At 55.7% G+C, this 14,258-nt stretch overlaps 1 protein-coding gene across 2 annotated transcripts in view; it reads right to left on the bottom strand.

Annotated features, from left to right (window-relative positions):
* Window positions 1-6,192: 6,192 nt before the first annotated feature.
* Window positions 6,193-14,258, bottom strand: part of RREB1 (ras responsive element binding protein 1) — a 137,172-nt gene continuing 129,106 nt past the window's right edge. For both annotated transcript variants that reach the window (XM_060109289.1, XM_060109291.1), the window contains 2 exons: window positions 8,091-8,891; window positions 6,193-6,797 (listed from right to left, as the gene is read on the bottom strand). In XM_060109289.1, the coding sequence (XP_059965272.1) occupies window positions 6,286-6,797; window positions 8,091-8,891 (1,313 nt within the window). In that variant the 3' untranslated portion in view covers window positions 6,193-6,285. The remainder of the gene's footprint in view (window positions 6,798-8,090; window positions 8,892-14,258) is intronic.

Genomic DNA, 14,258 nt, shown 5'->3' with positions numbered 1-14,258 from the left:
CGGCAGACGCCTTGTGGAGCAGAGATGAGCCAGCCCTGCAGAGCCCTGCCACCTACAGAATCCTGCCCCTAAGTTCTGGTGTCACTTGCTTTGCAGCAAAGAAGCTAGAACAGTCAGGAATGCACTGAGTAACCTTGGGAACACATGGGCAGCACCCACATCGCATCTGCTTCCACGTCTGAGAAGCAGGTGCTCCCAGTTTTCTGTAACTGCTGTTTCAGTGGACACCACACAGCATCACAGACCCCCATGGCACCCACCTTCCGCTTTAACATTTTTCTGGTGGGCAGTTTCATCCTAACAAGCCCACCCATTAGCCAGCTGACCTGGGCAAGTCATTTCACCCTCGTCTCTGCTCCAAGGCAATAAGGATTTTTTTTCCCTCCCAGTTCACTGGACGTGGGTGAAGATGAGAGACAAAACCCACGGGAAAACAAGTTGCAACGTGCAACGTGCTATATAAACACGTCCGAGAGTGAGGAAGGAGTGGAAGTCGGGCCCAACTAAAACAGCAGTATTCAAAACATAAAAACAGCGTTGAGAGGCAAGATGACTGCTTTCACTTTTTTCTCCATATTTTCCTGCAGCTCCCAAAGTTTCCAAACTTTTACTTAAAAGAGCCGCCCCCGTCCCTGGACGAAGGTGGGCTGGGGAGCTGCTGCAGCCGCGCTGGCCTCCCTGACTCTTGCGGGCGAGGTGGAGGCTGCCAGCAGCCAGGCAGGTGCCTCCCTCCCTCCTTGGGCTGTGGCTTCCTTCCCCGAAAAGCAAAACGGGAAAGGAGTGCCCGCTGGTTTCTTATTTAGGACACTGACTTGGCAGCCGAGAATTGGAGGGGCCTGTTTGGTCATTGTTAAAGAGTAACCTTCAATTTCAAGTTTAAAATAAACCCGGTCCTCTCCCCGGGTCCCAGCCCCCACGGGGAGCTGGTGGTGGAAAGGGGGCCCAGGCGGCCTGGCGGCGGGGCCGTGCGCTGGAGGGCCCTTCTCGCTCCTCGGCCGCTTCAAGGAGCTTTTGGAATCTGGGAGTCGGGCACCAATGCAGAAACTCAAGCAAGATTTCTGGGTGGCTTGTGTTCAGGCTGTGGCTGGAGCAGCGCCTGGTGGGAGGAGACGCCAGAAGGGCCCAGAATCCACACAGTCCAACACCCAGCCTGGGCTTCGCCTCCCTCCCGCTGAGATGGGGACCAGACCCGCCCACCCTCCCATGCAGGTGTCCACTCAGCAGGTCTGGGAGAGTGACTTCCTTGGTGCTGGATGTCCTGAGACCTGTCAGGTCACTGTGCCTGGCCCCTCGTGGCTCCTCTTCCCTTGGACTTGCCTTGATTCCGTATCTTCCTGGTCTAGTCCGTTTGTCTCCCACTGTTACAACCTTCGTTCCACAGGGAAAGGAGTCTTCTGTCTTTTTCCTCACTGTGTTCTCCATGCTGAGGACAGTGCCAGGTGCACAGCAGCGGCCCAGGCTACACCTTGTTGAATAAAGGCACTGTCGGGGTAACTGGATCCTGGGAAAAAACAAGCAAAACACCCCCAAAGCTCCATCCAGTTCAAGGCCTTATCCATGTTTTGACAGCTGCAAAAGTAAAACTGATTTTTAAACATAAACTCCTTTCATTTCCCCGTCTTCTAGTAGGGATGGTAAATCACGAAGGGGGTTTCTAACGGGAGCAAGCCGGAGGGGAAGCAGGGCCTCGGGGGAGATGGCCCTTGGTTCTCTGGGGTCACCTGTGCTTGACTGGGATTCTTTGAAGAGACAACAGAAGAGAAAACCCAAGCCCACGTGTTTACCTGATAAACGCATGACTCTTGGACTTCCCTGGCAGTCCAGCGGTTAAGACGTCGCCTTCCACTGCAGGGGGTGCGGGTTCGATCCCTGGTTGGGGAGCTAAGATCCCACATGCCTTGTGGCCAAAAAATCCAAAACCTAAAACAGAAGCGATATTGTAACAAATTCAATAAAGACTTTAAAAATGGTCCACATCCAAAAAAATCTTAAAAAACAACAAAAAAAGGAAGACCGGCCCCCGACCCCACCGCCCACCATTCTTGATGCTAAGGCTCCTCATGTAACTCGCCATCAGAGCCAAAATATAAACTCTGCCAGAAACGCCCACTCTGCATGTGCCCACAGCCTCCCTCTTCCAGGACAGCTGCCTGGGCAAGCGGATGCCAGCCAGCCCGAGCGTCCTCCCCGTCTGCCCGGGGTCAGCAGCCCAGGGCGGAGGTGGGTGCCTGGGGGTGACGTGGCCTGGGAGGAAGGGCCCGCAGCTCGCTCCCCAGGGGGAGGGGGCCCCGGTTGGCTCACAAGTCCAAGCACGGGAGGTGACAGGGTAGATGAACTTCATCTCCTCTTCCTAAGTAACAGGCTTATTACTCTTCTGATAAATTCCATCTTTCACCTCCTATGTGCTCTTCCAGCGTCACCCAGACCCCCAGGGGTTGCAGCAACACACGCAGACATCGGTGGGCGGAGGGGCATTTCCCTGGGGTCTGCACCCTGCGTCTTCGGCACCCTGTTCCACAGGGGCCGCCCCTTTGCCCTTCACACTGACCATGCGCAGTCCCAGTTCCCTGCCAGGAACGACCCCATCCACGGGGAAGGGGAGGGGCTGTTAAGTGTGGCTCCTGTGAGCTGCTTGTTTGTTACAACCATTCCTGAGTTATTTGGTTGTTTATTAACACCGGTCAGGACCCCTCACTGGACCTCACCAAAGCCAGTCTGTCTCCTGGGGCTGGTGTGTGTACGGGGGGCCCGGAGGCCTTAAGGGCCAGAGCAATCAACTCTTGTCCTGCTGGGCCCTGGCGCTCAGAACTGTAACAGGGTCCACTCGCTGGAAGCATTTTCTGCAGTCAGCTCCCCTGAACCCAGGTTCCTCCAGGGCTGCTTTGAGATCCACTCCCAGCTTAGAGGATTCGGGACTTTGTCCTCTTGCTGCTTTACGATGGCAGATCCCCCAAACACGGGTTCTGACCTGCTGTCCCCCAGCCCTGGGGTCACCATCCTTTCCAGGCCACTCCCCTGTCCAGACCAACTCAGGACTCCCCTGAGTTACAGCAGTTCTCCACCCAGGGACAACTCAATCCCGTGTAACCAGGTTGGAGGAGGAGGGAAGACAAAGTGGATCCCGGGAGCGGCTGGCCAGAAACACAGCCCCTGGCGTCAGCGGTCGTGAGCAAGGACCGAGCTGCTGCTGCCGCGGCCCCGGAAGAGACCACCCTGGGCGAGCCAAGATTAGGGCACGAGGCAGCTTTTGAGAGATGCCACCCGGGCGAAGGCTCTCATGGCTGCCACGGGTGCCAAGCTGGCAGCGAGCAGGCCTGAGGTTCCCCCCGATGGCCACGGACACCAATGACCCGTCCCCAGCAGGCTGCAGCCTGGGGGTGGGACAAGCTGACAGGATCACAGCAAATCAGAGGACGGGCCATGTGACCGGCAACCTGCCGTTTTTAAAATATAACATTTATTGCTTAGATGGTTTGATACAGAACAGCTTTTCTTCTCATTTTGAATTTGGAAGTACTAGACAACTGAATACAGAGAGGAGCGAGAAGTACCAAAACCAAATGTGATTCTCTGTTCCTGTGGCATAAACCAGTTTTGTACATAACACGTAGCAGCAGTTTTTAAGTTCCCTTTAGAAAAATATGAATTCTACACACTTATTATTGTTTCCTGTTTAATGCATGGGCTGAAATCACTAGGATCAACTTCCTTCTGGAGGAAAGAGAGGAACAGAGGGTGGAAAGAACGGTGAAACTTCCTGAAACCGGCGTCCGGCTGTCACGTAGCTTCCCCAGGGCTGGTGGAAAAAACAGCCCTTTGGGTTTTTTGTTTTGTTTTCACAGCCGGGAGTTTCATGTAGTGATTGAATCTCAGCATCGTGTCCATAAATCAAAGAGAAAAACAAAAGAGAGAAACTTGCACCTCAAAAAACTTTTCAGAAGATCCATATATATATATTTTTTTGTAAAAGCCCTGAGAGAAGGAGAAAGAGAATCAAACAAATGTATAGAAACAAATTAGCTGGACATGCAAACTAAGCTATGATTCACCCAGAGTTTAAACAAATCACAAATTTCACAGTTTAATATTGGGGGAGGGGACAGGACATCAAACAAATGATACATCTCTCAGCCTCACTAGTAAAATGTGGCAAGACCTCATCGACTACGAGGGTGCAGACAAGGCTAAATAAAGCTTTCAGTCGACGGCAACCACTGCGGGCGGCGGCCCCGGCTGGGCTGCGGCCTGGTGCCTGCTCCGTCTCGCCCCAGCGCAGAGTTAAGTCGTGGCCGCTCCCCACAACGTTCCGAGTTTTAGTGTGGAGAGCTGCGAAGAAAAACAAAACACAAGCAACCCCAAGTAATAGCAACAACAAAAATAACAACAACAATCGTCATCAGAAATCAAGGGATGAATGAACTGGTTTTAACTAAGCACACCACGCTTGGTAGGAAGTGATACAGGGTGGGGGAATCATTGGTTCTGATTCGTGCTCACGTAGAGTGAAGAAAACCTTTTGAAACTGGTTCACACATCCCTAATACAGTTAAAAGTCATATATACCTCAACCTTTTTCCTTTCACATGCAAAGAGATCACTTTTTCATCATGTCAAGAACACATATAGCTTCCTTTGAGGCCCGGTGGTTGGCTTTTGGCTACCAGGAGTTGGTGAGGAAGTGGAGAGGAAGGGGGTCCCTGCGGTGGACGCAGGTGTAAGGACAGAGGAGCCCTGGGGGCCAGAAAGGGCGAGGGTCCCGGGAGGGGTGGCACGGGAGGCCTGAGGCACTGAGGCTGGGGCGTCCCGGGCGTCTGGCGGGAGGACAGGATGCTGAGCACAGCCCAACTACAGTAGGATCTGTTTCTTTTCACTGCTGGCAGCTACAGTAAGGGGGTCTATTGCCTGCATACGATGCTCACGCAAGAAAATCCCGCCTCTGTGCACCCAGGGGTTCAGGCAATTCAGAAACTAGACACAACATGTTTATCTTCGAGCACCAACCCCAAATCACAGGAAGGTAAACATACACCTATTTTTCCTCTTCAGTCTCGCATGTGCAGTTTTATTACCAGTAGTAGTATTTCATCGCTCCGCGAAGGACAGGGCCACAGGCGGGTGAGGCCCGGGCTGGGCTTGGCAGGAAGACCGCGAGTGACAGGTCCTGCTGCCCGGCTTTCCCGGAAGCCCAGGCGTGCACCTCACCTCCTCTCCCCTCCCCGGCTGCCCCTCGGCCCCGCGGGCGGGCGGGAGGACCACACGGCCCCTGCTGGGTTCTGCAGTCACGGAAGAAAGGCTTGTCTAAGTACAGTAGAAGAGCCACTGCCCGGAGAGCCAAGGACAGCTGCGGGCAGACGCTCACGCGGGGACCTGGGGGCGGCCCAGGTCTCCCAGGACAAATATTGCCCATTTGTTTCTGCTGACTGCAGAGACCAGCAAACTGATGAACTACAAATAATAATAATAATAATAATAATATTATTAATACATATACCGAAAGGGGGGGGAAATCAGATACATGACACCTATGCATGTTTTCCATCAGTTCAGTTGCCAGGGGAACTCTTCTCTGTCTTGAAACTTGAACAGTAATGGCATATCTAACGCTGAGAGAGTGGAAACATGTACGAGGTCGAAGCTAGAATCTTTCCTGGTTTTGGCTTGAACCAAACTGGAAACCTTCATCAACCACATCCTGCAATATATTGAGGACCAAATTACAGCTCCACCATGTAGCAAACAGAAAAAAAAAAAAAAAAGTCTAGTTGAGAAATGAGCATCTTATCCACATTTCCTCTGGGAATTTACATGAAATTCACATCACTTTCTTCCAGTTATTGGCCATGGGTATCCAAGGGCATGTTTTTTTTTTTTTCCTTCTGTTTCCAGCTCACAGAACAAACGTTACTATCACAGAATTGCAAAAACAAGTTAACACACACCAAAACAGAAGGTAACGTTAATGCTTAAAAGAAAAGGTCCTCTCCAAATAATTCATTAAAATATTTGCTTTGTTTTTTAAGAAGTCATTTTGGGAAAACACAACACCCAAGACGACACCAAAGGGCTGGTAAGTAGTTAAGGCACTCGAGTCGCACGTGCTGCATCTCCGCATGGGTCTGTAAGGCTATGGCACTGAGCGAGGCGCCCGCCTCTCTCCCCACCCCCCCTCCCCCTCCCTCCCCCACCCCGAGAGCTGAAGGGCACTGAGGAAACCTCGGGAAATATAGACTCAGGACATTTTGCTCTGCTGGCTTTCGTCTGTGTGCTGGGGGGCAGGACGGGCTGTCATTCCAGGCCCAGGAGCGAGGCGCTGTCGGCAGCGGCCAGGAGGGGGTGGGCGGGCCTCCTGCCGGGCAGCTCCAGCAGGTCCTGCACGAGGGCCGCCGGGCTCTCCCGCTCAGGGTCATCCAGGGACGCCTGCTCCTTGGGGCTGCCCGTGGCAGCGGCCCTGGGAGCACTCCTGCCGGCCTCAGCCTGGCCGGCACCCGCCGTCCGGGCCGCCGCCCTCTCCTCCCTGCGGCTGGCGTCCTTGGGGGCCAGGCTCTCCTTCCGGCTGCGGGTGACGGCCACGTGGTTGCTGGCGAGCAGGGCCGAGTCCGCCTCGCTCTCCGACACGGGGTTGGTGCCGCTGTGGGTGGACTCGCTCTCGCTGTCCTCCTCGCCTCGTTCCTCCTTGTCGCTGTCCTTCCCATGCTGCTTGGGGTGCCGGGCTTTCTGGTGGACCCGCTGGTGGCGAACCAGGCTGTGCTTCAAGGTGAAGGTTCGCTCGCAGGTCTGGCATTTGTACGGCCTCTCTCCTGGGGGATGAAGAGAGATTCACGGCTGTCGGCGAGGCCACCGGCACCCACCTCCCTGCTCCGCACGAGAGCAGGCGAAGGCCCGAGGGGGCGGGCCCGGGCCCGGCCGGGCCTCCCTCCCGTTCACAGGAAACCTAATCTGTCTGAACTGGCAAAACGGGGAGGGAGGAGAGCGGAGGCCCACACAGCCCTGTCTCCTCGTCCTTCAGCCCAGGCTTCGCACATCTGATCCAGGAACCAGAGTCCCAGAAGCGGAACCTCAGGGACAACGAGACCGGCCTGGAAGAACCCAGCAGCGGCGTCCTTCCCAGGGTCGGGCACCATCGCCAGGGACCCTGCAGGGCGGCAGCTCCCAAGTCGAAGCTGCAGATATGCTGTGCTCTGACTCAGAGCAGCTGGGGCTTCCCCTCTCGCCTGCAAACACGGAGCTGAGAGCACCACCTGCCAGTACCCCAAGAATCGCCCTCTGCTGGGAGCCAAGCTCCGGTGCCCTCAAGTCCCAGCACAGGGCCGTGGGTGTGTGTGGGGGCCACGTGTGAACCTTGGCCGCTGGGAGGAGAGGGAAGCTGAAACCAAGACACAGAGGAGCTTTTCTGTTTGGTGGGGGAAGAATCGCGTGTATCTTCTGGCTTCATGAGGACATCCAGGCGGCCTTTCTACCAAAACAACAGGCGCTGCCTTGGGGTTTGCAGCCTCAAGCCCAGAGGCGGTGGGCTCCAGGAGGAGCAAGGACGTGCCCAGGCAGCAGCCAGGTGACCGCCCCACTCGGCCCATCAGCCCCGCTGCTGCAGAGCCAAGAACAGACAAGGTTCTCGCTGCACGGCCGACCTAGCACCTGCTGGCTGACGACGAATCCCGGGTGCCTCCCAACACAGGCCCCGGGCCGCGAGCCCCACGGAGCCCCGCCGCACCGCCTGCTCCGCCGGCCACACCCCCAGCCCCCCCTCCCCGGGCCAAACCCACATTCTTCTAGATGCTTCTACCAGACAGGGCAGCCATCATCCCCATTCTAGAGACAGGACGACGGAGGCTCAGAGGGCTAAGAGGCCGATCAAAACGCGCTGGCAAACACCACTCGGCCGTCCACTGCACCAGCCTGTGCCCTCCGAGTGCTAAGAGCTGGACAAGCCCTTAGAATTCCTAGCTCACCCGGGCTCTCTCCCCGCTCGGCAAGGGCGCCCTGCTGCCCACGGCGGCTGGAGGACGGGAACCTGGCCGGCTCGCCGCCCCCTCGCCCCCGCCCCCCCCCCCGCAGCCTCCGCCAGCAGCCCTCCCTCGGCCCCGCCCCCTCACCTGTGTGTGACCTCATGTGCCGGGTCAGGTCCTGCAGGGACCAGAACCGCTTGCTGCACACACTGCACACCTTCTTCCTCTTGTCCGCCTTGCTGGCCACGCTCCTGGGGGAGTCTGTCTTTGGCTTCTTGTCGTCCTCACTCTTCTCCGAGGGCTTCTTCTCGGCCAGGCCCTCCCCATCCCCGTCCGAGGGGCCCTCGGCCTCCTCGCTCTGCTTCTCCGCGGGGGCTTCGGACACGGCCTCCACCTGGTCGGGGGGCTCGGCGGGCCTCTGCGGCAGCTCGGGGGCCGTGGGCGGTGGCGCTTCCGGCTCCCGGGGGACCGCGCTCCTGTCCCTGGGCTCCTCGCGGCCGTGGGCCTTGCGGTGGCGGTTGAGGGTCCCGAGGAACTTGAAACTCTTGCCGCAGACATGGCAGGTGTGGCGGGCGTGCCTGTGGTCCTGCGCCGCCGGGTCCCCGCCGCCGCCCGCGCCGGCCTCGCCCTCGGCCAGCTTGAAGCCCATCAGCTTGCTGGCGAGGTTGAGGTCCAGGCTCTTGTTGCTGACCGTGTCCTCCTCCGGGCTGTCTGCGTCCTCGTCCCACTCCTCCTCCGCGCGCTCCTCCTCGGGCTCCACGTCCTCCTCGGCGCCCCTCTCCTCCCCGGCCATCGGCGTGGCTGCCGCCGGCTCCGCCTCCTCCGCCGCAGACTCGTCCGGGACCGGGCTGGGCTCGGCTGCTCCTTCCGGAGTCGGCAGCTCACTCTCCCGGGAGGTGAGGTCCAGCACTTCGCCGCCCGCCGATGCCTCAGTGTCCGACTGGCTGTCTGCGGAGCAAGCACGGGGCAGGCTGAGACCCGGGCCACCAGACACGCCCCTTCCGAGGGCTCGCTCGTGACCCACCCCCAGGGGGCCTGTCTCCCAACCCCCGCCAGGACTTCTCTCACCCAAATCCCCCTCACCCCTTATGTCCCTCAAGGGCCAAGACGAATCTGGGGTTAATTTTTAAAAGGCAGAAGGAGCAGCCGCACACAGGCTGGGGTCACAGGGTAGCTGCGCCTGCAGCTCCCGGCCTCCCTTCCCTCCCCTCCCCGCACCATGCCGAGCCAGCCCCCTCCACGGGCACACACACGGATGCTCGGGGCCCCCAGGGGCAGCCAGACAGAGCGACGGCGAGAGAGGACAGCTGGCACATTCCAGAGACTCGCAGCACGAGGGAGGTTGAGGAAGCTGAGCCGTAGAAGTTATTTTCCAGTGCAAAGAGGTTGTGTACACATGCAGCCTACACAGGCCCGCCCCCGCAAACACGGTATCTGGGAGCGCCTCACAGGAAGTGGCCCAAAGCGAGTATTCTGTGTATGTGGTACATACACATGCTCCCGCCTGATGGGTGGTTTCCAGTAGAGGTCCCAGGCAACAGGAGACGCATGCACATCTGTATGCACACCTGCAGGCCCCCCTGGCAGCTGTCAGGACCCCATGTAGGGAGTGGAAACATTTCCTGTCTCTCAAGTGGTTCCTACCTGTCCAGTCTCCACAGCAAAACCAGATGTGGTCAGGCCACCAGTTTCTATCAGCCTTCTTAAGGGCTGGCCTGGTGGTAACAGTATCAACACCAAAGAGATGACGGTATTTATCAAAAGCACCATCTCCTCTCTATTCTGGTTGAACAAAGTCTTAGCCAGTATTTTATTATGTGCTCTGATAGTGAAGCTAAAGCTTGCTGAACCCGACTATTAACTACAGATGCAACGGCCAATGGACTACTGTGGCATCAGGCTGATAAAATTCGTTATTTCATGGCACATATGTGACATGCATCTCCCTCATCACGCCAGGTCTCCGATCACAAGTTCACACATCTAACCTGAAGTCTCACCTGATGAGAGCAGACCACCGCCACACCGACCCAGGCCCGTGGCTCTGAGTCACAGGCTCCACGACTCGCCACCAACGCAGCCCTGGGCTGGGGGCGAAGGAGCTGCACCAGCCCTGCCATGGTTACACTGCCTGGGGCTCTCGGCTCACCTACAGCAGTCTACACGGCTCTCCCACTTTCCTTCTCTTCACTGGTTTTATTCTGACTACTTTTTGGCAACCACTATTTGAGTATCTTAAAAGGTTTCAGAAGGAAACAAGTAATTGTGGGGTGAATATAAAATTTCTGAATGAAATTCTGACAATTTAAATGATTTCTGACAATTATCCAAAAGATGAAAGGTGATGACCCCTGAGACATGCACACCAACATCAAGGCCATATTCCAGGGGAAAAACCAGCTGCTCGTTTTCTTGAATCACGCAAATGGAGAGCACCTATTAAATGGCTTTTGGTATAAACTCCACAATAAAAAAAATACAGAATGCTTGGTTTCCTATTTGTTGGTTCCGTGGGTAGTTACATTAAAAGCAAAAAAAAAAAAGACAAAAAACCCCCCACAAAACGGCGAGGGGAGGGTTGATCTCTGGTTACTCCCTATTTGTCCCAGTATACTCTAGGCTGTTTCACTTAATTATTAATTTTTTTCCACCAAAGAGCATGGATTATTTAAAATTTCAACTGTAGTAGGATATATTTAAGATGATAAACTTTGGGGGGAAAATTCACAGTGAATTCTGAAATTAAACCCAAGTAAAAATACTATGATAATACACTAAGATCAGATCGTTCTGACTCCTGGGCCCTCCCTAAGTGTGGATAATGGAGAGCTCACCCTAAAGGCAATGGGAGGCCAACTCGCTTCCTCTGAGGAGTGGAGAGGGCTTGCTGCGTTCTACCCAACGTCCACTAGGGGGCGTGTTTTAGCAGGGCAGCTGGTGCCCTTCAAGTTCCCAGCAGCACCAAGGGCTCTTCTCAGCAATTCTTGGGAACAACGCACTTAGCCCCCTCTGTCTCGTGAACACCCGCCTTACAGTGCCAGGTCCTATCTTGACCTCGTCCTCCGCAGCTGCTCACCCTTCTGAGTGCAGGTGGCGGAGCTGATGACTTTTGTAAGCAATGCGGCTTTAAAAATGTGTTGATTTGGGGACTTCCCTGGCGGTCCAGTGGTTAGGACTCTGCTCTTCCACTGCAGGGGGCCTGGGTTCGATCCCTGGCCAGGGAACTAAGATCCTGCAAGCTGTGAGGTGCAGCCAAAAAAAGAAAAGAAAAGAAAAGAAAAAGGGAGGAGGGAGGGGGGAGGGGGGAGGTGGAGGGGGGAGGTGGAGGGGAGGTGGAGGGGGAGGGTGGAGGGGAGGGGGAGGGGGAGGGTGGAGGGGGAGGGTGGAGGTGGAGGGTGGAGGGTGGAGGGGAGAGGGTGGAGGTGGAGGGGGGAGGGTGGAGGTGGAGGGGGGAGGGTGGAGGTGGAGGGGGGAGGTGGGAGGTGGAGGGGAGGTGGGGGAGGGGAGGTGGGAGGTGGGAGGTGGGGGAGGGGGAGGGGGAGGGGGAGGGGGAGGGGGAGGGGAGGGGAGGGGAGGGGGAGGGGAGGTGGGAGGTGGAAGAAAAATGTGGGTCCCTGTCAGCCAGTCCCCCATTTGTGATGCTCATCTAAGAAAACTGCTAAGAGGAAGCAGACAGAATCTGAAGGCACTAGTAGATAAGAAGCCCAAAGCTCCTCCGATGCAATGCGCAGTGGCGCAACAGTTAAGTATCTACTGCTTCCTAGAAATTTCGCGTCACCCAACTGAGGTGACAATGTACTGACCTCAACGCCTACCTGGCTGGGCAGGGGCACAGCCTCCACTTTGTCTAGACCAGCACTCCCCGTGGTGCAGTCCATGCCCGTATGTGGCCTTCAGGGACGGCAAGGGGGCCACCACTGAGGGACAGTCTTCAAGTGTCCACGTTGGGGAATTAATTCCCTGGTGGTCCAGTGGTTGGGACTCGGCGGTTTGACTGCTGTGGGCCCGGGTTCAATCCCTGGTTGGGGAAGTGAGATCCCAAAAGCCGTGCGGCGAGGCCAAAAAAAAAAGTCCATGTTTACACTGATTTGAAAAGTCACATGCAGGTGCCCACAGATAGGAAGGCTCCTACAGGCGTCGTCTGAGCAAGAACCAGGAGCATCCCCTGAGGGCAAAGTGGGCCAGGGCACCTCTGCCCACAAGAAAGTGAATCACAGTTTCAGCCTAGCTTTGACCTATCAATATGTCCCTTTCAGCTAAAACTGCCCCATCGGAGCATCTTCAGCATGCCTTTGGGGGAAAATCTAGGGCGCATTTTTGTGAGACCTTATGCGATCGAAAAAGTCAGACCTACGTTGCAAAACATGTGCTGGGATTTTAAGAAAATGCAACCTAGGCATATAAACCTAGAAATCCCTCAAGAACTGCCTTGGTCATTTCCTGCCTTTGTGTTTTTACGGTCTTTCTCCAAAGCCTCACTTTTAACTTCATGGGAAGGAGCCGGAAAGAAACCTTCACTCCATCCATCATGCTCACCTGGTTTAAAAAAGTTCCCGTTGAAAGCACTGAAATCCACCGCCCTGACCCTCCTTCTCCCCATCTTACCTCTCAGCCCTCTTTCTCACCATGGATTGTGACCACACTTAAACCAAACCTTTATTTTTCTCTTTGCTGGTTTCACATTACAACTCTCACTGAACTTTCTTTTTCCAGAGGCTTTGTCCCTTAAAGGAAACCTACACAACCTCCAGGCAGGGTCAGGGCAAGGAGGGCGCTGATGGGACTTGGACAAACAAAACTCATAACTGCAATTTAAAAAGTAAATCCACCCACCATGAAGATGTGGGCTGCACCGAAGCTAAGATGTAAGTTCTGTTCAGCTTTGCGCCTGCAGGAGCCCTGGTTTTGGTGTTCCTTGATCATACAGATCAAGATGCCGAACCCAAAGTATGCATCCAGCACGTGGCTGTTACACTTTAAGACTTGTCTGCCAGCGTGGGAAACCAAGGGCTCCCCGCGGCCACCTCGACTATCAGCTGCTTTCCCTCCTTTGAGACCGTGATGGGCTGTGAGGAGACGGGCTGGGTAGACGTGATGTGGCAGCTGACACTCAAACACTGAGACGGGTCATCCCGGTGAACGTGAGCTCTGCCAGCCTCGCTGCCAGTTTCCTGGGGTTGAACAGCAGACCACCCAGCAACCTCGGGCTCGAGGGCACCCAAGTCACGGCAAGATCCCGCGGGACCTGTACGTTTCTCTTCTGCAAGATCCTGGCAAGTCACGTGGACCTGGATGCTGGAGGGGGGGTGGCAAACTGGCCTATGCTTTTATACCCCGAGAGGGTCTGGGTACGCCACAACCGAGGGCCTGGCCGTTCAAGGGCTTGTTTCACTGGGCTCTGTGGGAGGTGTGGGGCAAGAGCACAGGGCTCTGCACCAGCTCCTCTTCCTGGAGAGGCTGCCCATTCACGGCACCCCTCTCCCCCGTAACTGGGACAAGGACAAGGGGGCCGGGGCTGGGGTTGAAGCCCGACCCTCCAGTCCACACTCACAGACAACACAGCCCCCAACCCACCCAAGTCTGAGGGGGAGAAGCCCGGACACAGTCACAACCCTAGAAAAGCACAGTTGGGGGGAATCTCCTCGGATTCAGAAAAGGGGGAAACATCAAGCTTTCAAGATTTGCCAGCCTGAACCCATACCTGCAATAGTTATTCAGCACTGGCCAACCAGCCCTGTGTCAGAGTAACCTGCAGCAGCCGATTTTCTGTTTTATTTGTTTTGGGGGGTGAGGGACACAAAACCCCAGCAGTTGGAGATAATGGAATATATTGAATAGAGGACACGAGTAAATACAGAAGCTGTAAGGAAAAAAAAGGTGGCAGGAGACGCACGGGGCAGCTGTTAATTGCTCTATAGGGGCCGGAGGAAGTAAGCACATATCAGCACATGAGAAGAATACCCGGATTCGGGTCAAGCAGAGATGTGATTAAAGAAAGGACATGCAGAGTGCTTTTTCAAACAAGACAAAGTTTTTTTTACTGGGAAAAGAGTAATTTAAAAGAAAAACACCCCACCCAGCCCGGCCCCTCCCTGTTGAGGGTGGAGCATCACTAGTTCCTGCAACATCCTGACATCCGAGTGGGCCCATCCCTGCTCTGTAGGATGCGGCAGACGCTGGGGTTTGAGAAAACAACACCCGAGTAGTTTCACATCCCTTTTAGATGTGTTCCTATGCAGAACTGGACTGTGCACCCTCCTGCACAGCCCAGCTCCACAGGGCAAAGGGCAGGAACAGGCATCGGGGGTGGGGGGG

The sequence above is a fragment of the Mesoplodon densirostris genome, chromosome 10 (genome assembly GCF_025265405.1).
Source record: "Mesoplodon densirostris isolate mMesDen1 chromosome 10, mMesDen1 primary haplotype, whole genome shotgun sequence".
NCBI lineage: Eukaryota > Metazoa > Chordata > Mammalia > Artiodactyla > Ziphiidae > Mesoplodon > Mesoplodon densirostris.
Note: the sequence above shows the minus strand (reverse complement) of the source record. Positions and strands in the feature narration are given on the sequence as shown.